This window comes from Globicephala melas, chromosome 7 (genome assembly GCF_963455315.2).
Source record: "Globicephala melas chromosome 7, mGloMel1.2, whole genome shotgun sequence".
NCBI lineage: Eukaryota > Metazoa > Chordata > Mammalia > Artiodactyla > Delphinidae > Globicephala > Globicephala melas.
The window spans coordinates 22,369,570-22,395,046 of NC_083320.1; the positions used below are offsets into that span (position 1 = coordinate 22,369,570).

The 25,477-nt window shown below is 39.3% G+C and overlaps 1 protein-coding gene across 1 annotated transcript in view; it reads left to right on the plus strand.

Annotated features, from left to right (window-relative positions):
* Positions 1-437: 437 nt before the first annotated feature.
* Positions 438-25,477, plus strand: part of BARD1 (BRCA1 associated RING domain 1) — a 75,405-nt gene continuing 50,365 nt past the window's right edge. Inside the window, exons 1-3 of the mRNA XM_030852830.3 lie at positions 438-580; positions 12,118-12,174; positions 15,502-15,650. Coding sequence (XP_030708690.1) covers positions 438-580; positions 12,118-12,174; positions 15,502-15,650 — 349 coding nt within the window. The remainder of the gene's footprint in view (positions 581-12,117; positions 12,175-15,501; positions 15,651-25,477) is intronic.

The window sequence follows — 25,477 nt, forward strand, 5'->3', positions numbered from 1 at the left end:
AGTAGTCGAAACAGCACAGACCATGCTCAACTAAAAAGTTTCTCGGTTTGTGACTTTCCATTGATTAAATTCGGCTGAGGGTCCCTAGAATCCTCACTATGGGAAAGCAAGGACTTGCTCACTTTCTTGCCTTTACGCCTCAGGGCAGCCTGTGGCCCCGCCCCCTTTCCCAACGACAGCAGGTGTCCGACCAAGGCCGCGCCCCGCCCCTCGCCGAGGCCCCGCCCCCCGTCCCGCGCGCCGGGACTTTTGGCGCGTTTTGGCCATGCCCCGCCCACCCCGCGCGCCTGGTGCCCTAGGCGTCCCGCAGGCACAGAAGTGGGAACAGCTGGGGCAGGGGGCCTGCTGTCAGCTCGCAGGCTTGCGCTGTCTGGGTGGTTGCCCGAGTTCGCCCAGCCTCCCGCTCTCCCAGGAGGCTTCTCCGCGAGGGCGGGGCGATGCAGGGGAACAGGCAGCCGAGGGTCCGCTCCGGGAACGAGCCTCATCCTGCGCCCGCCATGGAGCCGGCTGGTCGCGGCGCCTGGGCCCACAGCCGCGCCGCGCTCTACCGGCTGGAGAAGCTGCTGCGCTGCTCGCGTTGGTAAAGACCGACCCTCGAGGGGGCTGCCGGGAGGGCCTCGGCGGGGGGCAGGCGTCTTTTCAAACCTCCGGTTTCCTCCGTTCATTCCCGTCTCCCCACCTCCCCCCAGCAGTTGGGCCGCCGAGCAGAGTTAGTACCAGGGATCTGGTGTTATTTATCCCCACTCCGGGCCCCCATTCAACCCTTTCTGGGCGGCTTTCTAGCCTTTCTTGCACCAAACCCAACTAAGATGGTAGTTTTCAAACTTTAGCGGGCCTGAGAGTCTAGAGGCGTGGCTAAAGATGCGGATCCCTGTTCCCGCCTCCAGAGTTTGAATCTGTAGTGTTGAGGCATCTGCACTGTTTACCGGGCCCGTGATTCTTGTGACCAGGGTAATACCAGAACCTTAGGCCGAGGGCTGTTACGTTTGAAGAGGCCCACTAAATTAGAAGCAGCTGTCACCGTTTGCTGAGCTGGCCCCGTTGACCTTTTCTCCGTCGCAGCCTTGTTTGGGGAGGGAGGAGAGTTTTGGGGACTTTTTTGAGGGGTAGATTGAAGATGGCGGGGTGATGGACATCGCCAATTTCTCTTTCAATATCACATTTCCTTGGTTTGATCAAAGACTGTATGGTTTGGGGTTCCAGCTCTTAAGAGATGCTGTTTATTATTTTTGCTTATTTTCCTTCATGCTGTTACACCATGGGAATCCTTTAAGTTCAAAGTTTTCATTCCATCTGAAGACATCACTTTCTTGACTGGTACTCCTTGCTTCTTCTTTTCCTGTAGCTCCTCCTAGTATAGAAATAAAGAAGGTTTATAAAACCCAAGAAGGGCTTATCTCACTTTTCATTTCTTCCAAAAGCGTTTATTGAGCGCCTGCTGTGTGCACAGCTCAGTATTTCTGCATCCGTATCACTCTGGCAGGTTTTCTCTCTGCTTGTAGCTGTTCTACCCTATTTCTTTTTTGGGACTTTGTTTTGATTTTTTTTCCCCCCTCTGATGTCCAACTTGCAGAACTTTGTTGTACGTAAAGCATAAGTAACATAGCAACTCTTTCTTTAAAAATGGAAAGGACGTAACTGTCAGAGTTTCGCACTTATATTTTGTTTTACAAAATCTTCAAACCTTGTGACAAAATGACATCATTACCCTCCTTAGAAAAGTGGCACTTTTGTACATGAAGACATTCTGATGTTGTGTGTGTTTTCCCATAGCACAAGGGTCATCCATCAGAGACTAAAAAATTTAAAACTGGCTCTGCTGGTTGCTATAAGCAATTGTAGTCACACCTTCATAAGTCAACGAAAGTTAGACATTCAGATGGCACATTTCTGTACGGAAGGCACTAGGGCGGCAGCGTGATGCCTCACTTGGACCGTAGAGTCAGACTGCTGGGGTCAGGTTCCAGCTTTGATACTGCTGAATGGCCCTAGTCATTCAACATCTCTGTGCCTCAGTTTCCTTATCTGAGTGACGATGGTGCTCAGCTCATCCTCCTGTGAGGATTCATTAATAATAAAAAAATATATTATTGAACACCTACCAAGTGCCAGACTACTCTAGGCATTGGAGATTCATTAGTAAGCAAAGCAGACAGAAACCCCAACGCTTATGAAGCTAACATTCTATGGGAGGGAAGAAACTAAATGAAATTATACATGTAAAGTGGTGAATGTGGTGATTGTTATAGAATAAGTGATTAACAGCAGGTGTTTTATGAAAATACAAAAATACAGTCTGCTTGCTGAATGGTTTGGGGGAGACAAAAGAGGAATAAAAGAGGAATAATCTATAGGTTGTCCTGAAATCTAATAAAGCCAGTTTCACTTTTATCCCCTACCAGTATTTTTCTAGTTTCTAACTGAAGTGAGCAGACAGTAGGAGCCAAAAGACTGAAAGTAGACATCAGTAACTAGGTCCAGACTTTTAATACAACCCATCGTGGATGGTTAATGATACTGAACTCCAGTGATTTGTTTATTCATGAAAAAACATTTTTCTTTTTTGGTCCGCAGCTCGCCATGCGGCTTGTGGGATCTTAGTCCCCCAACCAGGGATTGAATCCGGGCCCTTGGCAGTGAATGCGAGGAGTCCTAACTATTGGCCTGCCAGGGAATCCCCTCCAGTGATTTAAAAAAAAAAAAAATTAATATACGGACCACTGATGGATTAACTAAATCTCAGCTGTTTCTTTTGGTGCATATTTCAACATAGGGCTCTGCAAATTTTCTCTGTTAAGGGTCATATAGTATATATTTTAGGCTTTGCTGTCACAAACAGTGTCTGTTCTTGTTTTTTTTTTTTTTTACAACCCTTAAAAACATAAAAAAATAATTCTTACCTCAAGGGCTTTACATAAAACAGGCTACTGGCTTGATTTGGTGCATAGACAGTAGTTTGCAAAACTGTTTTAACAGGTAAAACATCTTAAGGTTAAAAATTCTTTTTGGTGTAAAATTTAATGTCACATGGGGTTTAGTGTTTAGAAATGATTAGTGTTCCTCTCCCTGTCACTGCATGTTTGGCACTGTCTGTAGTGAGTAAAGCATAGGAAAAAACCAACGCATTCTTCCCTCCTGTGCTTTGCCTAGTAGCTGCCTGACATCATTACTCCAAAGGAGCAACTCAGGATGGCCTGCTTCTTGCTTTTGCTACCCATCATTCAAAACAGTGTCATATTATTTGAAATTGTGTGTCGGTGTGTCTGTCCTTTTTACAGAGCTTCAAAGTTTTACCCAGTGGGCTCGTGATTACCCCAATTACCCTCACATTCAGCTTGCAGCTGTCATCCATCTCGTGCTCCCAGCTGTCACCTGTCCTGTGTAGCATATTGGATCTGTTTTGTGGCAAGCATTACTTGTGAGTGAGGGTGGATTGGCTACATTACAGAGCATCTTTTCTTCACCTTTAACATAAGTATGACTCCAAGGTGAAGCTGATGAAATTGTTCAAGAGGCCAGATGTGACATATGTGTTAGGTCCAAGCCTCACAACCAGATAGAAGCTATTTAAAGATTTGGGAAAATGAGACAGGAAGCATGAGAATAATGGGTTCCTAAAGGAAGCAGGAAATGGGAGCTGTAGTGAAAAAGCCCAGGTGTCTTATGACACTGTTTTGGGAATTTAAATAACTAGATACCTCTTGATCTGTTTTTTGGTGGGGGCTGGGGTTTAGCATCTACCACAATTTTAATTCGGAGTTCTGGTGACTTTTATTTATTTTTTATTATTATTTTCATTTTATTTATTTATTTATTTTTGGCTGCATTGGGTCCTCCTTGCTGCGCGTGGGCTTTCTCTAGTTGTGGTGAGCGGGGGCTACTCTTCGTTGTGGCGCACGGGCTTCTCATTGCAGTGGCCTCTTTTGTTGCAGAGCATGGGCTCTAGGCACGCAGGCTCAGCAGTTGTGGCGCACGGGCTTAGTTGCTCCGTGGCATGTGGAATCTTCTGGACCAGGGATCAGACCCGTGTCCCCTGCATTGGCAGGCGGATTCTTAACCACTGCACCACTAGGGAAGTCCTCTAGTGACTTTTAAAATTGTAGTTGATTTACAATGTTGTGTTAGCTTCTGGTGTACAGCAAAGTGATTCAGTTATACATATATGTACATTTTCTTATATTGTTTTCCATTATGGTTTATTATAGGATATTGAATATTCTCTGTGCTATACTATAGGACCTTGTTGTTCTAGTGATATTTTTCTTTTTTCTTTTCTTTTTTTTTGCGGTACGCGGGCCTCTCACTGTTGTGGCCTCTCCTGTTGCGGAGCACAGGCTCCGGACGCACAGGCTCAGTGGCCATGGCTCACGGGCCCAGCCGCTCCGCGGCATGTGGGATCTTCCCGGACCAGGGCACGAACCCGTGTCCCCTGCATTGGCAGGCGGACTCTCAACCACTGCACCACCAGGGAAGCCCTCTAGTGATTTTTTAATCAACTTTTAGTAAAAAGTCAAAAAACAGTCTTGTGATTTTTAAGATAGGTGATTTTATTTTTCTAAATTATCTCTTGTCGTTTTAGTAAAGGTGATTGAGATTGTTTTCTCTTCTCTTTTGAGGCTGCATAGTTTAGTGGTTAAGAGAATGGATTTTGGACCCTGGCTTCAAATCCTGGCTCAGTGATTTTGGACAAATTATTTCATTTTTGTATGCTTCCTTTTCTTGACCTGCCGATGAGTTAGTAGTAGTTTCTACTTTTTAAGTTTGTTAGGGGAATTAAATGAGTTAATTTGTAAGGTACTCAGAGCAGTGTGTGTTATGTTCTAAGTGCTATATGAATGCTTGTAAAATAAAGGGTAGACTCCCTGACTCCAACATTAGCCTTTGTCTTTCTTCATTAGTTTGGAATGTTGAGAGGCATTCTTATAGGCCATTCATCCTTTGACGGGATGATTACTCCCTTCATTGTTAGGAAACAATCCCTGAGGCACTGTAAGTTGGGTAAGTGGTGATGCAGTGAGGCTTTCTACCCTTAAGGCGCTATCCTTAGTTATAAGGGATGAAGTGTACACACAGTTCAGGGTAAATTAGGATGAAGGCCAAGGGGATGCAGAGAAGAGTACTTGGGTGGGATCAGTGGAGGAAAGATTCCTGGACTTTTGAATTGGGGCTTGGAGAGATTTTTATAGGTGAGCCGGGTAGAGGATTATAGCAAATAAAAATATGCTAAAAAGTATGTAGAATAGAGGGGGAGTGAGTCAGGTGGGCAGTGTTAAAGACAAGGTCAGATCCTAGGGATTAGAAGCTTAACATTGTTTCACATAGTTACTACCTGAGGAGAGCAATTTGTGTAACTTTCCTGGGACGCCGGTGTCCTCATATGTAAAATGAGGAAAATGGATGAATTGATTTTTCAGGCTCTGTCCAATTCACAGACTCTGGAATTATTAGTGTCTTTTGGATGCAAAACATTGTTTAAAACGTTTTAGGGCTTCCCTGGTGGCGCAGTGGTTGAGAGTCCGCCTGCCGATGCAGGGGACACGGGTTCGTGCCCCGGTCCGGGAAGATCCCACGTGCCGCAGAGCGGCTGGGCCGGTGAGCCATGGCCGCTGAGCCTGCGCATCCGGAGCCTGTGCTCCGCAACGGAAGGGGCCACGGCAGTGAGAGGCCCGCGTACCGCAAAAAAAAAACCAAAAAACAAAACTTTTTAGTGAAGTTTGACATACACATAGAAAAGGGCACAAATCATTAGTGTTCACGTATCATATGTCCCTCCAAATTATGGGATTCATTTACTTTTGTGGTATTTTTATTCTTTGATTGACACCTGTCTCCTTCAGTTATACTGCACATTTCATAAAGACAGGTTCACATTTGCAGTCACAGTGCTGGACACATAGTTTCTTAGTGTTTGTTAAATTAAGACATGAAAATTTAGGTTAAGTTAGGGTCACATTGCAGGTGGAAATACCAGAGGACCTGGTTAATTCATTTGAATTGCCAAGAGTCCTCCACAGGTTCCTGGTAGTAAACAGTGACTAAAGTTTCAGGGGAGTTGTAGAAGGTGCAGGTCTTTCCCCCTGGGATTTAGAGCTAGAACCACGACATGCACAGTCCTGTTACAGGCTACACATGCCTGGTGTTATATAGGGCTTGGGACTGCCAGGGAGACTTACCAGACGGACACATTGAGCACCCTTTAGTACTGTCCTCCATAGCAGAGGAGATGGAATTACAAGTGAAGTTACTGTTATGCAGGTCTGGGGGCCCAGAGGACAGTTTTCAGGGTGGAGGGCAAATTTGAAAGTTATCTACGTATATGTGGCAATTGAAGGCATACTTCTGGAAGTGGGCTGGGAAGAGGGTGTAAAGGTGAATGCCTATATCTGAGCCTGGAAACTCAATATTTGAACATCGGGTGGAGGAAGTGATGCTTTAAGGACAGGAATATCAGCAATTACTTAGATACTGTTTTGCTTTGGAGGAAAGGGAATATAGAAGACAAAATAACCTAAACTGTTTGAGCTGGGTATACATGATATTCTCTGTGGCTTATCTGTCTCCTAATAGTAGATTCTATTATAGTCATTAATAGATAGAATTCTATTACCCCTTTGATTTTGGGGATATTTGACTCATTGATTTATTCAGTATTTATTGACACTGAACAATTAGACATGAGTTACTGTTTTTCTCATATGATTTACTTTAATATGGCATACAGAATAACTATACAAAATAAGATGCTTTCATGTCATTATCCATATCCCTGACTTGTTAACAATTTTATTTATTCTCCTCAAGAAAAATAAAGCCAATTGTTTAATTGGCTTGGGGAGCCTCTGCATTTTGGTGTTAAATGTGTTGGTCCACACCTAAAAATAGCATGGGAATTTTCTAAAACGCAAGAGCGTTTTAGTAGCTATCTTGCCTAATATTAAATAGCAGTTGATATCTCATGGAAGCTTAGGGAGTCATTCAGTTAAGAAATAGGTCTCCCTCTGTATTGTAATCTCAACTGAATTTACTTTCCTTTTCTTCTTTGCAAAGAAAATTTTCTCTCAATAGGACCTTTAAAAAGAAAAAAAAAAGTTTGTTTTCCCTATTTAGTTCTTCCCTAAGTTATAATCCTCTGACTGTACCGGTCTTTCCAAATGAACTACATATAAAGTAACAGAAGTATGACTGCAGATGGAAAAAAATAAAGTAGCTGAATTTTCAAGGTACAGAAGTCCTGTTACCATGCAAATGTCTTTTGTTATTCTTCTGGATTTTTTTTCCTTCTAATATATATGTATATCAAACAAAAAATAGGGTAAGGATAAAATAGAATTGTTAATATAAATGCATTTTGTATGTAGTCTTCCACTTAGTTCGTTCACTAAGGATTTATTGAAATCCTGCTGTTCTCATAGCACCATGCTAGGTAGGTAATGGTGTGTTGGGGAGCTCTGAAGAATTGAAAGTCAGGATCTCTTGTCTGTAGGACTACAATCTATTTGGAGACTTAAAAAAAAAAGAAGAAGAAGAAAAGAAAGAATCAGGCAGATAAAATACAAAATACTTAGTTTTCAACATTGATTTCCGGAGCCCCAGCTTGATGCCATCTCTGGAACTTTAGAGCATTTTGTACTTAAGTCGTATGTTAACTTGGCTTATAAAACTACCCAGCTAGATTGTAAGCCCCTTAGGAAAGACTGTAATGCAGTCAATTTTGTGTCCTTTATATGTGTCTGCTGCAGGGTACAGATTCTGCACGAGTGATGGCATGGAAACTAAATTCCAAGAAATTGTGCTTCTTTGTTTAGTGTCATTTTTATTGTATCATCTTGGATGGTATTTGGAAAATGTGTTCGGCTTGAATAGTTTTGTGGGAGGAGGAAGTATATTGTAGGCTGGGGACAGTCTGAGCAGTACTAGACTTGGAATTGGTCATAAGGTGTTTGATAAATGTTACAGACACTGACTGGCCTGATAAGAGCAGTTTTTGTTGAGGAGCAGTGAGAACAAAGATTGCCTGGCTTTGGAGTAACCAGACTGTGAAGAACTTTTTAAGTTTTTAAAAATTGAAAGTAATACATGTATATGCCAAAGAATTAAAATAACATGGTATACGGTTATTAAATATTTGTTAAATGAATGACAGGTATGTCTGAATCTTCTTCAAGAACCCACTCTGATCAGTTTCTTGTGTATCCTTTAAGAGGTTCTCTATGTTTGTGCCTCAGATGAGAGGGTACCGGTCATCAGGTAGATGTATCATGATTTATTTAACCATTTCCTTGGTAGAAATTTAGATCATTTCCAGTCTTGTGCTGTAATAAACACAAGACTTATGCTGGAGTGAATATCCTTGTCCACGTGCCTTTACATTAAAAATTTTTTATTAGAATTATACGTGAACACAGTTGACAAAGTCAATAGGGCAAATATTATAATGAAAACATTATTTTGCCTCATCCCTTATCACCCTTGAGTTCTATACTCCAGATACAACCTCTTTCATCTCTTTTTATTCTTTAATTTCCAGATTACGAAATGTGTTTCTATTGCTAGTTCTAGATTTTTTTTTTCCATTTTAGACATTTTTTGTTAACTTCCTACTCTGAAAGGGTGAGTTTTTTTTTTTTATTACCAATGATCAACTTTCTACTATGGAAGATGACTGGATATAGAATTCAAAGTACAAAATAATTTTCATTCATTACTGTGAAGGCCAAATGTTTTTTCCTTGTCACCCGTGAGATGTCTTACGCTATTCTGAATCCTTAAAAAAAAAAAAATATATATATATATACACACACACACACACACACACACATATGTATCTGACATTTTATTATTTCTTAGTTCCTGGAAGCTTTCGGTATTTTGTTTAGATAGATATCTTTAGTGTTTTGAAATTTCAATTTTTCAAGCATCTGAGATTATCTGAAGAATAAATTCCTTGTAGTAGGATAGTTGAGTTAAAGTTTGGTACATTTAAAATTTTGATAGATACTGTCTGGTTGTAATAAGAATTCTTTTATTCCAGAGTGTCTTCTCAGCTAAGCTCTAGACATTTTCAGAAAGTCTCGCTTTGACAAAGATTTGTGCCACCCCCTGTGCAGTGTATCTATTCTTTGAGCTCTTCCATTAAAATTCTTTTGAACTTGGCACTACCGTCTCCCAACTTTGGCTATAACACTCCTCTCTCTGCTCCTTCTCCCAGCACATGTGTGCACGTACTTTTCATTCACTCTCCCAGTGTCTTTTCTCATCTATTAACAGCAATAAAAAGTATTTTCTAGGTCACTAATTAGAATAATTAGTACAGTTGATCAGTTATTTGTAGTACTAGATTCATTGCTACTTGCACTGTAGCATCTTGTTGCTAGGGTGAAGGGTAAGAACTATAGATCAAGGGGTACAGAGTCATCTTAGGATGGAAATTTAAGTTTAGAAATAGAATCAAGGCACTGAGTCAGGTATTGGCAGAGAAAGCCAGAAGGCTGTGGACTGCATCCTGGGGGTAAACCTACATGGAGAGATGGGAAAAGAAGCAGCTAAGGACGAGCTGAAATCAGCACATAAATGTGCTATAAGGAAATTAAAACTCAGTGGAAGGGAAGGTTTTAGGAAAGAAGGTGAGGTCGATGTTATTTCACAGAGGGTCAGGGAGAGAGGACCAAAAGATGCTTTGGTCAGCAGTTTGAGCAGAGTGGTGGGAATTAAAGCTAGGAAGGAAACGAGATGGAGTTAGCTGGTACAGAGCACCTACAGAGGACTTACCAGAACTTACATCAGCAAGAAAGGGAGGAGTTGGGGCAGACGGTACAGTGGGGGGCACGGTATAACGCTGGGGTCCCCAAGCCCCGGTCCGTGGCCTGTTAGGAGCCAGGCCGCACAGCAGGAGCAAGTCTTCATCTGCCTCGCTCCCCATCGCCTGCGTTACCACCTGAACCATCCCTGGCATTACTGCCTGATTCTGTCCTGCCGTGCCCACCCCGCCCCCCGTCCATGGAAAAATTGTCTTCCATGAAACCAGTCCCTGATGCCAAAAAGGTTGGAGACTGCTGGTCTAAAGGGTTTTTTGTTTGTTTTAGTTTGCAGGAGAGATTACGTTTGCATGTTTAGATACAGATGGAAGATGAAAGGTGACTGTAGTGATGAGAACAGACTGTTAGAAAGCAGAGAAGTTAAGGGATCTAAGGACAATAGAGCAGCACGTTTTACGAAGGAAGAATGACTGAAGGAGTTCTTTTCCTCTGAGCCTGGAGGGAGGGGTAAGATTATGGGTGGAGAGGTAGGAATGAGTCTGGTGGTGAAAAGCTCACACTGCTTGCCTTCAGTAAGGTTAATGGGATTTAGAGCCTGGGGATTGTTTTGTATAGCCGTCTATTCATTTGTTTACCCACAGAACGTCTACTACATCACTTTGGTAGAGATACAAAGGTGAGGAAACTACCAAATGAGTTTATAGAGACAAGTTTGTATATCTTCCTGTCTTTTTGTAATGGTTATTCAGAGCCTGAGAGCAGGCAGGGGAGTGGACTGGGGAGCCTGTCTAGCATTGTATCAATAGATTGGCATCCTTGAGTGTCTAAGAGGTTAGTAGAATTAGGGTGGTGGTGAAGATGGCCCAGAACAAGTTAGCTCTGTGGCCTGGGCTGGTAGGGAATCCAAGGAGCTAATACTGAATGGAAGTCTTTCCATGTGGAAAACAACCTGAATATGGAGGTTTGGTCAGGGTGATGGGATAAAAGAGAAGCGGGATATTATGATAGGAGGGAGTGAGATCACACCACTTTTGGGATCTTAGAGGCAGTAGAATGCAGCACACTTGATTCGAGATCAGGGGTTAGGTTTGGTAGGTCAAGTAATGAACAAAAATTACAGGACCAGCATACGCATTGTAGTAAGGGTCATCTGAACTGCCAGAATCACAGAAGTGGCTGGCACATCACAAGTCATATTTTTATCACCGTGTTCTATGTAGTATGACAGAAAAATCAGATATTCTGGGTTTTTAGAAAGTGATGGGTTTTATAATGTCAGTGAGCCCCATTTTCGATATCTTGAGTATAACATTGTGGGTGTGCTCTGTTTTTAGCACTCTTTCTGAAAGCTCAATTTCACTTTGATGTTCATATCTATTAAAATGTGCAGTGTGATACTTTTGATCTTTCAAGAAGTGTGGAAAACGTTTTATTGATATATGGTATGTGTACAGAGGTAATTGGATAATAATGGTGTAAATACCTACAGGTCCTAGGGTTAGTATAATAAACCAAGCACAAAAGATGTTCGTTCTTTAAAAGCTTTACTTCTCCTGTTTGCTCCTGCCTCATTACGCCCTCTGAATATAATGACTTGATATGTGTTTATTAGTTAAGTAGCCTTACCTTCTTAGGATTATCAAACTTAGCAGGTGTTTTTTGATGGAAACGTTGGGAATACTTACTTGTCTGCAGACAGCCAGCCTAATGATTCCCATTTGCAGTTGCTTTAAAGAAAACAAACAACTTCCTGTAAAATGAAAGAATGGCTGCATTTTTGATAAGACATCTGTAGAAAATTGGTGGGTACTTGACAACAACCGGAAACCAAATTTTTTTTTTTTTTTTAATGGGAAACCATAAATTCTTACGGTCAAAGTGACCAGATGTCCTATTTTTCTGTGGCAGTCCTGCTGTTCTATCTAGTTATCCCCTTCGCTCTCAGAAGTGTTCTCATTTGGACAATACACTACATAGTCATTCTACTTGTGGGTCTGATTTTGAGATTTATGGTCTACACTTTGAATCATTAGTTGAAAGAAGCAGCCAGTGGTTGGTTTTGCCTGTAAGAGGTTCAGAGACACTGAACAAAGTTGCTTCTTTCTATGATTTCACAGTATATGCATTATAAAAAGTGTTATAATTTGTACTGAGTTTGGTAGTTGCTATTTGAATTCAGCAGGTGTGTGATGAGGCGATATTTAATCAGGGAGTAGCAACCTTTCAAATGAATACACCCTTAATATCTTCTGTTTTGAGAAAGAAATATGGTAGTGTTGGGCCTTGGGCTTGTGAAATGTTGAGTAAAAAATGTTTATCTAACAACGACCTAAGTCTTGATTATTTTTCTTTCTTCAAACAGCACTAATATTCTGAGGGACCCTGTGTGTTTAGGAGGATGTGAGCACATCTTCTGTAGGTAAGTAATTATGGTTTATGATAGCTATACACACATACACACACATTTAGTGTAACTATGTTTTTTACTAGGTAACAGTCATGCAATCATGTTGATACTAGTATTACCTTATGTTGTGTAACTCTCATAGATTGCAGTGACTTACTGTACATTATCTCATTTTGGTCCTTTCAACTGTCTTAATTTACAAATCAGAAACTAAAAGCTCAAAGAGGATGACTTGTTGACAGTTACAAAGCTTAGTAAGTGACTTTGCTAAGTTTTGGGGAAAAATTAATATCTGTTGTATAATTCAAATATGTCTCTCTTATTTTTCCAGTTAGTTTTGAATCCAGACTTTGCAAATTGTGAAACTTTAGTTCTTATCGTTACTGGATTAGTTTCCTAGGGCTGCCATAACAAAGTACCAAAAACTGGGTGGCTTAGAGCAACAGAAATTATTGTCTCACAGTTCTGGAGGCTAGAAGTGTGACAGCGAGGTGTCAGGTAGGTTGGTTCCTTCTGAGGGCGATGAGGGAAAATCTGTGCCATGCCTCTCTCTTACCTTCTGGTGGAGAATCTTTGGATTCTGACATTTTCCTTGGCTTATATAGATACATCACTCTCATCTTAGCCTTCATGTCCACATGGCAGTCTCCCTTGTGTGCGTGTTTGTCTTTGTGTCCAAATTTCCTCTTTTTATAAAATACCCATTATATTGGATTAGGGTACTCACCCTGATGGTCTCATCTTAACTTGATCATTTACAAAGACCCTATTTCCAAATAAGATCACATTCACAGGTCTTCGGGTTTAAGACTTCAGCATCTTTTGCTGGGACACAATTTAAGCCATAACAGTTATTATAAAATTATACCCATTAAAGCCCTGGCTGAGAGGTTAGTATATTAGGTTTTCATTTCATCTTATTTCTTACTCAGTAGGAATCAATTAAAGGAGTGAATGTCATAGTTTAATTGTCTGAGACAGGGTTAATATATCCTACTTTGAATCAATCTTTTAATTATTTCAAGTTATGACTGTGATTATCCGGCATGCACAGACTGCAATATGAAGTTTAAGCACATGTGGAAGTAATTTACTGTATGACTTCAGTGGGCTGGGTGTGTGTGGAGGGCACCTATGCTTGGGGTCCCAATTTTGTTTCTAGAAACATAGGTCTGTTACATAGGGCATATCCAGCAGGAGGATGGGGTAGGAAATAGTATCTATTGCCTACCTGACGTCTCCATCTGGATGACGAAATGGGATTTCAGACTTGATATGTTCAGAGCAGATCTGTTGATCGTCCTCCCCTTTACTCTGTTCCTGCCTCGGTAATCTTCATAGCAGTAACTGGTGCCACTGGAATAAATGGTATCAAAGTTGCTCAAAGCGAAAACCAGTAGTCATACCTGGTTGCTATTTTACTTCCTTATCCCACGTCATTAAGTTCTGTCAGTTTCACCTCAAAATGTGCCCTAAATCTTGAACTTTCCCACTTTTCTCTATATTTACTACTGTTTATATTTTGGTCCAAGCCACCATCAAATTATTTCTCCTCAGACTAGTTCATAGCTGGTTCGCTTCCCCATTTTCTACGTTCTTGTGGGTGATCTCACAGGAGATCTTTTGAAAATGTAAATCACGTTTGTATCATTACGGCTCTTAAAGTCCTTCAGTGACTTCCTATTACAATTAGAATGAAATCCAGACTCTGCTCTGAGGCCCACGAGACCCTGTGCAGGGCCCAGTCCTTGCCTGCCTCTCGGACCGCACATCCCTCTGGCTCACACTGTTCAGCCACCTTCTCCTTTTAGTGTATTAAACACATCAGACTCACTCCTGCCCCAGGACTTTTGCACTTATTATTTCTTCCATCTAGAATGTACTTCTGCCAGATTTTTGTGAGGCTAGCTTTTCATCAGTTCCATTTCAGCTCAGATATTACCTCCTCCAAGAGGCCTCCCATTATTCCTGTATAAAATTTTGGCCGCTCCCTGTCTCCACTCTGAAGCAAGCAGATTTGTTTCAGGGGTTGTACTCACTGTATATAATAGATTAGTGACAAATCTGGAGCATAACAAACTTGAAATTGTATGTAAAGCTTGTGTATGTGTGTGTGTTCCATACATTTAATTGGATTCTAAAGGGGTCTGTGACTTCAAATGGCCAAAGAAAGATTAAGGGAGGCATGAGAACATCTTAAAAGAGAAAATGGCCATCTGTATGTGAACAGAGGAAAGAATTGATTCAGTGTAGTTTGGTTCATTTTTATTATATGATGCCAAGAATTAGGGTTTCCCATATAAAACTGAGACATTTAAAAAATACTAATTCATTTAAAAACAACAATAAAAAACCCATTACATAATAACATAAATAACACTTTTTAAGGAGAAATAACTATTTTGCAAACTAAAGAAAAAATAGAAGAGTGGCACTGCTTTTACATTTTTGCAGATTTCTTTATTTTGCTGAGTAGAAGACAGGTTACGTATTTTGAAGGGGGCTCCATTGTAAGAATCCTCTGGCCCTACAAACGAGAGGGTTACATGAAAAGGGATGTAGTGTTTGGAGGAGATGTGGCTTTTACGACTATTATATTACCCAGTCCTGCTAGAGCCCATCTGGTGAAGCTAAGGGAGGTGTGGATTTAGAGCTTTCTTATTTCAGGATTCACAGATAGGCTTCAGGGGGGATTGTGAACAAACGCTCGTGCACATCTTTGTCAGAGTCACAAAGGGTTTGTAACCCCCAAAGTTAGGAAAAACCTTTCTAACTATGAGACTGTAACTCTTGGACATATAACCCGAGGTAATTTAATTGAGTTTACAGGTTATAAAAGTACCTGAAAGAACCAAACATCTTTTCTCAAAAACTAAAGCCTTTAGACACTTGTACAAAAATAAAAGAAAAAACACCTTTCCCCATTTCTTTGCAGTAATTTTAGGTATCTCCATGAAGCACAGTGTTAGCTTTAGAGTAGGAAAGGTTGAGATGCATGGCTTACATGCATTAGGTACTAAATATTTTTTTATATCTCCCTCTGTACTCTCACTCTTTAGAAACTATAGATTTATTTGCAGGGAAAAAGTATGCAGACTATTGTCTGGCCAAGTGTAGTGTCTACATAGCAAATTACATAAGCAACTTTAGATTTAGATATGGTGTGTGTGTGTCAGTGTCATACTCTTTCAAAAACACTGTTCTACCTAATATTTTATAATTGACCATTGTTTATTAGAACAGCCTCTGCTTCATTTACTTCAGTTCAAACTTCATTTTTTTTTAATTCAGATCCTGCTGAATGTATTGATATCTATATATTTTTTGATCCTTTTTAAGTAATTGTGTAAGTGACTGCATTGGAACCGCATGTCCAGTGTGTTACACCCCAGCCTGGATACAAGATGTGAAGATAAATAGACAATTGGACAGCATGATCCAGCTTTGTAGTAAGCTTCGAAATTTGCTACATGACACTGATTTTTCAGGTGAGAAATTTCACTGTCTCTCTTAGTTAAATAACTGATAAATTCATATTGATTTCATAGTATGTAAAATATGAATGACATATTTCAGATGTTAAGATTTATAGTGTTAGGAATCATTTTGAGAGGTGACAGATACCTTAGAGGTAATTAGGTCTGACTCCCTTATTTTATAGATGAGAAACCAGGGTCCAGAGAGGTTAAATGATCTTGCCTGAAGTCACACATGCAGTTAGTACCAGGAGCAGGAGAAATAGAGCCCGTTTCTTCTGATTGTCAGTCCAGAGACTTTTTCACCACCTATACTACCTGCTTTTTACAGTTATAATAATTTCTGTATAATATATATGGAGTAGTGATTTTGTCCTTAAACTCAGTTAACTATTATTTCACAAGATAGAACACAACCTTTTGGGTATCACTTTTCTACAAATTAGTTAGATTAATTTTGCACAGTTTTGAAAGAGCAAAACTCTAATATCCATTTTCTTTTCTATTTAAATGGAGGTTAATGTTTTTCAAATTGTTCTTACACTCTGTGTATTAACTATATATTTTCCCATTGTGCTTTCCGCTGAGAGCTAATTAGCTGCGGAAAGCAAGTAAAGTGTTTTTGAATCTTCATAATCAGATTGAAATTGTCTTTTTATTGGCCAGATACCATCATTTTAGCTTGTGTTTATGGGAGAACCTTTTCTTGACTGGCAGGATGCCATGAATGATTGATAAAGCTCATATAAAATGGTTGAATTTCTGTTTTGAAAACTTTTGATCTTAGTTTTCCAACATGATGTGTTATTGTCAGCTACTAAAGGTGAAGTTGATTGGGCAAAATAAAGAAATAAGGCAACTACTTTGAGTCGTATTGACCAGGTCCATATTTCTGAGAAGAATTTAAATCGCAGTTTACCTAAGAAAAGTTTTCTTCGTCTAGTTTTCTGATTTTTGTATTAGACTCCATCCTTTCATGACAAAATGTGCTATGGTGATAAAGTTTTACTGATTTTCAGATGTAATTATATATGCACATGTTTTAAAAAGTACTTTAAAAAAATAATATGTAGTAAACCTCTTTAAGAGCACAGTGAAGAAAAGTTTTATTAGTTCATCTGTAACGTTTTCCTTCTTTATCAAAGCCAGTGCTGACAGTGTTTTATTTTCTGTTTAAAACAGATTAGTGTATGATCTGTTACCCCTCCCCCCAGCCCCTTACCATTGATTAAAACAGGAGTTGTTAATTAAGAGTCCATGCATTTTTAGGGCTTCCCTGTTGGCACAGTGGTTGAGAGTCCGCCTGCTGATGCAGGGGACACGGGTTCGTGCCCCGGTCTGGGAAGATCCCACATGCCGCGGAGCGGCTGGGCCCGTGAGCCATGGCCACTGAGCCTGCGCATCCGGAGCCTGTGCTCCGCAACAGGAGAGGCCACAACAGTGAGAGGCCCGCGTACCGCAAAAAAAAAAAAAAAAAGGCCGTGCATTTTTAGCAGTGTTGGGGCTTGGGGCCGGGGTGAATTAGCAAGTCTCTTGAATTAAGTGTACAATATGAAAAAGGTTCATGTCTATGTGAAAGTGGCTTTCCTCAGATTCTTTAAGATGTGTGGTCCGTTAGGAATGTTGGCCATGCATTGAAATTTGGGTGCTATCTATATTTTGTCTGTGGCTGTCATGATGTTTCATTCTTCTTCAGTTGCTGTAGAGTAATATATTAGCTTGCTAGGGCTGCTGTAAGCAAGTACCACAGACTGGGTAGCTTATCAACAGACATTTATTGTCTCACAGTTCTGAAGGCGAAAGTTCTAAATGAAGGGCTAGGTGAGTTTGGTTACTTTGAGGTCTGTGAGGGAGGTGTGTGTTCCAGGCCTCTCCTTGGCTTGTAGAAGGTGGTCTTCATGTTCACATGGTATGCATGTATGCATGTTTGTGTCAAATTTCCCTTTTTTATAGGGACACCATTCATATTGCATAGAGCCCCACTTTCCTCATCTTTACCAATTATATCTGCAATGACCCTGTTTCCAGATAAGGTTATGTTCTGAGGTAATGGGATTAGGACTTCAATATATGAATTTTGGGAGGGACATAGTTTAACCCATAAACAAGTAATGTGACATTTTTAATGGTGATAATGGGGGAGCAGAATAACCTTCAGTGGGTTGATTGTAGTCAGTTATCGCATGCCGGGGTACTGCGTACCATGTGGTGCAAAGAATTAGATGACTCCTCAAGAAATTTTACTGTAGTTAGTGATGTTTGAATTATCAGTATGGTTTTCATATTTTGTGGACCATGGAATATGAAATGCCTTAAGATTTCATCATTAAAAAAGATATTTAGGAAAATTGCTGAGTTGAGAACAAGTTTTTGTGTGGGACCTGAGGCCTTTTGGAATGCTGTCTTTCTCATCTCAGAGGAGAGGTGGAGTTTGGGGAGAGAATTATGGTGATTCACTTTCCAAAGGCCATTTTGTGTTCATTTTCCTTATTATAATGAATAATAATTACATTTAGTCATTACTAGACTTTAGCTGTGCTGGCTTTAATAGTTTACTTATTTTAAGATGAATTGAAATTTCACTGATTGCCTAACCTATAATCAGAATTTTAGGATCTTTATTCTGTAGGTGAGGAAATTGAGGGCCTAGGTTAAGCAGGGTGGTCATGCTGTCAGTTTCTTGCTTATTGTTTTATCATTTAACACGGTGCTTTTGTTATACGTGTGGGCGTTTGCTTTACTTGTTGAATTGTGTTGGAGAAAAATTGGCAGCGTTAAGACTAATTCATATCCTAGAGACTAGACTTAATTAAAACAATTTTTAAAACAAACTCTTAGGTTTTGATTTCAATAATCCATTTTATAATGGTGACATCCTCCTTTGGTACATTTAGAGAAGATGAAATAAGTCTAGAGTATAAACATATACTTTTCTATCTGGATCTGTAATTTCCATGGTACAAAGTGTTTTCTACTTATTGTAAGTTGCATTGTTATCAACTTTTCCTCCTAAGGTCCCCCAAAACAAATTTAGCCTTGAAGGGCATTTGAGGTGTTTTCTTTCGGTATATCCCTTGGTTCCTTATAGTTTATCTGTTCAATATATTTCATGTATATATACCTTTATGTTAGTTTATTATCTAGCAAGTACTTCTAAAACTAAAGTATAAGGCAAACTAGGTGAATGCGTAGAGGGAGCTAATAGCTGGGGACGAATAATGGTTGATCCTCTTTATAATGAGGAAATTGGAAAATGATATCATTATAAAATAAAGGTATTAGATTAAGTGATTCCTGAGTTCTAGCTCCAAAATCATATGGTTCTGTTAAATAGTCAGGTGCTGAAGATGATGAATTAAGCGGAATGGTTGGACATCTCCCACATTTTCTGTATTTATTTTTTTAAACCTGTAGTTCACAATGCATCTTCCAAATGAACCTTGTTACTTTCATTTACTATAAAATATATAATTACTATAATTAAGATGGGTAATTAGGAAGAACTTGTTAAATGGTGGACATAGTATATACTGTACTGGAGATAAAGAAGCTTGATTTACAGTAATACTTTCTCAAATGAACTTCTAAATACTTGAAGAAATTTTTCTTGGTTCAGTGTACTTTAAAGAGAAGAGGTTGTCTGTCATAAATTTTTCTGACAACCATTTATGGATAATTTTACCTTATTCTTTAAAATGTAGTCTGCTTTCTACCAGTGGCGTTAAATTTAAAAGTTTTTATTTTCTCTTGCCCCCTATCATATTAAATCAGACCTTGCAGGTGCTGATTAGGTTTTGTGAAGCATATGTTGGTGTTGGTGACATTAAAAAAAATGCTTTGATTATGCTTTCATAGGATCCCAACTTTCCCTTCTGTTTTCTGGTTTGGGAGAGATCCTGGTCTTTCTGTAGCAAATTACATAGTGTTTCATATATGCTATGACTTTTTTATAATAGATGAAGATGAGCATTTGAATAGCTGTGTCGCTGTTGTTTTGTTTTAAATAGAACTGAATACTTCTTAACTTACAAAATAATCATTCTTTAGTGAAGGTGTTAATGTTGCACAGATGGTAGCAAAGTACTTTCCTTTGATTTTTAATAAGGGGCTAGTTTGTCAGAGTTTTCTCAACTTCTGCTGTGAAACCTATAATAGAGAATAATTTGAAAGGCACACAGTGTACATCATTATAATCCTTTGATGTAGATTAATGATAGCTAAATCACATTTTCTAATTGCCTCCCTTTTCTTTAGTTTATTACTAAATTTTAAGAAAAACACTTGGCTAAGCAGCTCCTTAGCAACATGTGTGTTGTCTGTTCCTCGATATTTTGTGGTGTACTCAGAAATATTTAAATTCAGAGAATAGAATTGTTTTAAAAATGTCATCATTAGGAAATTTACTACGTAGAGGAAGGACCAATATTTTTCTTCATGAAATGAGTATGATAATTTATCATGCTTAGAAGCATTCACCCGTAAAAATTGTTGTAGCTGTTAGTAGTATGATTTATGCCAGCAGTGGTGGTGATTTTGCTTTTTACAGTCTTAACTTAGTTATACTGTGTAAAATCCAGAACTTAAAATCATGCTTGCTGTACTGGTTCTTGCTTAGTTAGGACAAGATGCATAATCAAAATCTTCTTAAGTAAATTTATTACTGGATGACTAGTGAGATTATTGTGTACAATGTAAACTACATAAATATATGCTCTCTGCATTTACTCCTTTATAAGTTAGGAAGTATGTGCTCCTGAGTTTGAAGTTTTGTTGTCTTTTTAGATTTAGATTTTTTAGTTGATTGAGTGTGTTGTTACTACCTACAAGCCTCAATTTCCTTTAAAATGCCTAATTCTACATTTTGGAAGTTTCATAAGTGTTGAGGACTTCAGAATTTGACATTGTTTTTAATTGAAAATGTCATCAGCTATGTTTAATAATAAATTTTAAAAACTCAAGTACGAGTTTTTACAGGCTACCAGAGGATTAACCTTTAAGACTTTGTAATGCTGAGTCTTCCTTAAAAAGTAATCTTGATAACATTTCATTTTGACCTTTTCTCTAGTCTCGAGATTATGTCGGAAAGGACTTGGTTTTGAAATCTACTTGTCACTGCAGAGAAAAGACCTTGTTGAATTTAGACATAAAGTCTGTGTGAATGGATCCTCATTCTGTTTGTTTTTATTTCCAAGATCCTGTCCTAACAGCACTTTTCTGAGCAGGTGATGTTCAGTTCGGATGTAAAAGGGTGTCAGAGGGTCTGCTCTTATTCGGATACCCACTCCTCCTTCCAGCTGGGTTTATCATTTACTGACTTGTCAGTGCAGTGCTTTCCTTTTCCATTTCCAGAAGGAAGGGATAGCTTCTTTGGAGTGGAGTGGCGTTTGACTGAATTCTTTTGCTTGGCAGGGATCATATCTCTGAAATTTCTACAGAGATAAATGCTAATTGTTTTTCAAAATCCACTGTTTCATTTTTTCTTATCTGTTTAAAGTGCTGTCTTTTACTTGGTAGATGGTAGATCTATTTATAAGGATAGGACTTTTGTACTTAAGAAACATGAGGTGAAAGAATAGGCAAAAGAGATTTTGAACTTTAGAGAAGATCTGAGCTTTTAGTTTATTAATCCTCTTGTGTATTAATAATTTTAAACTGATAAAATAAAGTGTTCTGTGTGAATAAAGAATATCTAAAAGGAATTCAAAAAATGATATTTCATAACTTCCTTGTCTTTTGCTAATATTTTAAGACATGAGAAATGTTGAAATGTATTCCCAGAAACAGTAAGAAAAATGAAATTAAAATTACGTTGTCTCTTTTAACTATGAAAGCTTTGTAGGAAGAGCACACTTGACAATGTTTTATAACACTGTAGTAATGTCAGACACGCTTATTCCCTACACAGTGGCTGTTACCAGTCCTTAGGCGAAAGATGTGCCGGTGGCTGTTGGTTTTCTTCTTAAAGTAACTTAGTGTTAGAACTTGGTTCATTAAAATTTTTCTCTTGATTCCATAATGTAAGAAAACTGTTATACAGAGTTCTCTTCAGCTTGAATGAGGAGTGACCTCTCAGGAGAAAAACATGATTCAAATAATGTCCTTTTTCCTTCTTTTTAAAAAAATAAGACAGAACATATTTCAGTTGTCCTAGTTGGTTATAGGAGATTCAGTCTGTGTTAATTTGGAGAATGAGTATCAGGCAATATGAAATTATTTGTTAGTCACTGTCAATCCTGTCAGGTGGTGGCGGTCATGGTGATGGTGTTTTTTCTAGTTTCCCTGCCTTTCTGGTGTTCTTTTTTATACCTGAAATGTCCTCTTGATAATCCAGTTTGTGTGGAGAGAAGAGCACTGAATTGGGAGTTAGGAGACTCCCTTCCTCTCCTTTTTAACTTCAATGCCTCATATTTAAAATGAGAGAATTGGACAGGTGATCCTTCAGATTTCTTCTAGCCCTTAAATTGAATTCTAACCTCCCTTGTATCAATACCTGTCAAGATTTAAGAGAGGATATCAGATAATTTATTCATCAATTCATCAATGTTTTCTGAGCACGATTTATGTGCACACCTCTGTGCTGGGCTGACCTGGGTTTTACCTGCCTGTGTGGGGCGAGAGAAGAGAATTTCAAGGGAATATTTTTTAAAGAAAAGTGAATGGGCTTAAAGGCAAAAACAAAGCAAGAGAACCTGAAGAGGGATCACTGCCAGAATCAGAAAGGGAAAACTGTACAGTTCATCACTGACTCTTTCTGGAGCATCTGTTAACAGGCAAGATCAGTAGGTCTGAAAAAATACAATACGTACAAAGATTATACTATATGTGTGTAGAAAAAGGCTCACTTCTCCATTGTGTCTCCTCTACTCACACTACTGTGTTACATACAGTACTGTTTCACTTATGACACCAGATGTGTGGGTTTTCCACACATCATGCTATTCTGTGACATCAGCTGGGTGTCTACAGTTTACTCAGTTCTGACACTGTCCACTTGGGGATAGTGTCAGATCTTACAGGTTAAGAGTCCCACAAGACTGCCCCCCCGACCCAGCCTCCACTCCCCCCCCCCAACACCAGGTGCCAGTCTCAAGTCCAGATTGTGCTTCTGACCAACTGGCTATAGATTGGAAGCTCCCGTCAACTCCTCAGGTTTGAATAATTTGCTAAGTGACTCACAGAATTCAGGAAAACATTTTACTTACCAGATTACTGGTTTATTATAAAAGGATATACCTCAGGAACAGCCAGACAGAAGAGATACATAGGGCTAGGTATGTTGAAGGGGTAAGGGGCTTCCATGCCCCCTCTGGGTGTGCCGCTCTCCCAGCAGCTTCACACGTTCATCAACCTGGAAGCTCTCTAACCCTGTTTTGGGGGTTTTTTAATGGAGACTTCTTTACATAGGTATGATTGATTAAATCATTGGCCATTGGTGATTGGCTCAACCTCAATCCCTCCTCTCTTCCTGGAGGTCAGGGGGTGGGACTAAAAGTTCTAGCCCTATAATCCAGGTTGGTTCCCTTGGCAACAAGCCCCCATCATTAGGGGCTTTCCAAAAGTCACCTCATTAACATAAACTCAGGTGTGGTTGAAATGGGGCTTGTTATGAATAATAAAAGACACCCATTTCACCTTTTTCATTTGGAGCTATTTTGGGAACTGGGAACACAACTAAATATAACAAAAGATGCCCCTGTGGTTCATACGGGAAATTACAAGGGTTTTAGGAACTATGTGCCTGGGACAGTGGACAAAGACCAAATACATATTTCTTGTAAATCACAATATCACATATAGTGTGTACTTAGTGAAACTTTTGAATGTTTACTTAGTGGCAACATGAATTCAAATGCCAGCTCTATCACCAATTAGGTATATAACTTCATGTATTTTATTTTCTATTTGTTTAATTTACCTAAGAAATATAAGAGAACATTCTCTAAGTAACTGATTAAGCATAAAAGTGTGTAAAGTGTGAAAGTCCCCCCTTCACCCTTTATCCCCAACCAAAAAACCCAACATCTTTTTCAGAGGTACTGTTTTCATTGTTTAACCTTCCTAGTCTTTCTTTTATGAATTTATGAAAATATTTGGACATAAACACAATAGAATTTTAAAAATGTAAATAGGGTTGTGCTACACTTAAAGTGTCTTGAGGATGTTTGCATGTTAATTGACATGTATCACGGCTACATAAGATTTTGTAATATAAATGCTGCATAGTTAACTGATTTCCAATTGATGAACAATAGTTAACTGATTTCCGGTGAATGAACACTGACTTTTTTCCTAATTTGGGCTATTACAAATATGGCTGCAATTAACACATCTATGTTTTCAGGCACATGTATGAATATTTTGTATATTTTGTAAGATAGGTTACTGGAGGTAAAGTTGCTTTGTGAAAGAGCATGTACGTGTAAAATTTGCAAATATTTTATCACATTGTCCCTGAAGTTCCTCAGTGCAGTGCTGCATCTTTGATGATACTTGGCAAAGGGCCTGTCATGGCTTCCTGCACGTACAGGGGGTTGCGATATAGGAAAGGAGCTCTGAGCTTTGGGGAACTGACTGTTTTTATAATAAGCAGAAATAGGGGAGCTTTTTTTCCCCTGGGGAGACACTACTGCATCCCTCACGGTGGCTTGCTGCAAACACAGCCCTGAGCAATGGCCTGGGTACAAAGCAGCCAGGGCCTTGCCTTCTTGGTACATCCTGCAAGAGTGTGTAGGGATGTTCAGGAGCCCGGGCGGCCTGTCTCTTCCAGCATCAGTGTTTTTTCTCTAGGTGCCTTCAGTGGTGCAAGCCAGAAACATATGAATTGTTTTTGTCACCTTCTCCTTTATTCATTTCATCACCAAATCCTGTAAATCTTATCTCCTAAATATTTTTCAAATAATTCTACTTCTTTCTTTTTCTACTATCACCTCCCCAGGCTGTCGTCTTCTACTTAGACTCCTCTTTCGGCCTCTTAATAATTATTCTTGCATCCACTCTTGCCTTCTTCTCACCTATTCTCCCACACTCAAGCCAAGAGGGATCTTTTAAAAACACAGGTGTAGTCATGCCACCTGATTCATATAAAGCAATTTATTGGTTTTGTATTGCTCTTAGCATAGGTATCGAAGTCTTTAACATTGCCAGCTAGAATCTGCACGGTCTGACTATCGCTTTATAGTCTTCATCTTTAAACCACTTTATTCCTTGCTCTCTCTGCAAGGCAAGTGTACTGGTTGTCTTTTAGTTACTGAAATGTATCATACGCCCTCTTGCTACTGGGCTTTAAGCATTTTATCATCTCTCCCCTGCCTATTTGTTTAATTAGTAGCCTTTTAGGTTTTGTATTTTACCATTTCTACTGCTACAGTGCTCGTCAGAGCCACTGTGATCTTTCTAGTGGATGATAGCTATGTAACTGGTCACTGTGTCCATTCTTTTCTTCTAAAGTTCCTTCTCAGTAGCAGCCAGAGTGATCATTCTAAAGCATAAAACATTCTTCTTCCTGAATTGAGTCTGAATGAGATCCAGCTTGCTTTAGCTGGGTTGTATGATCCCATTAAGTTCATTTATTTAGCAGGAGGCATTGGTTGAACATCTACTATGTGTTAGACATTGAGTAGACACTGGGGAATGGCAGGGTAGAGATACAAACTTCTGCCTTCCTAGAGCTTATATTCTGATGGGATGAGACAGACAAGACACAAAAAGAGGTGTAAAATAAGTAGGAGGTGAGAATTTGTAAATTTAAATAGAGTGTCAGGGATGATCTCACAAAAAATGTGACCTTTGAGCAATGACCTGTAGTTGGTGAGAAAGTGAGCCATGCAGATATTTGGGGA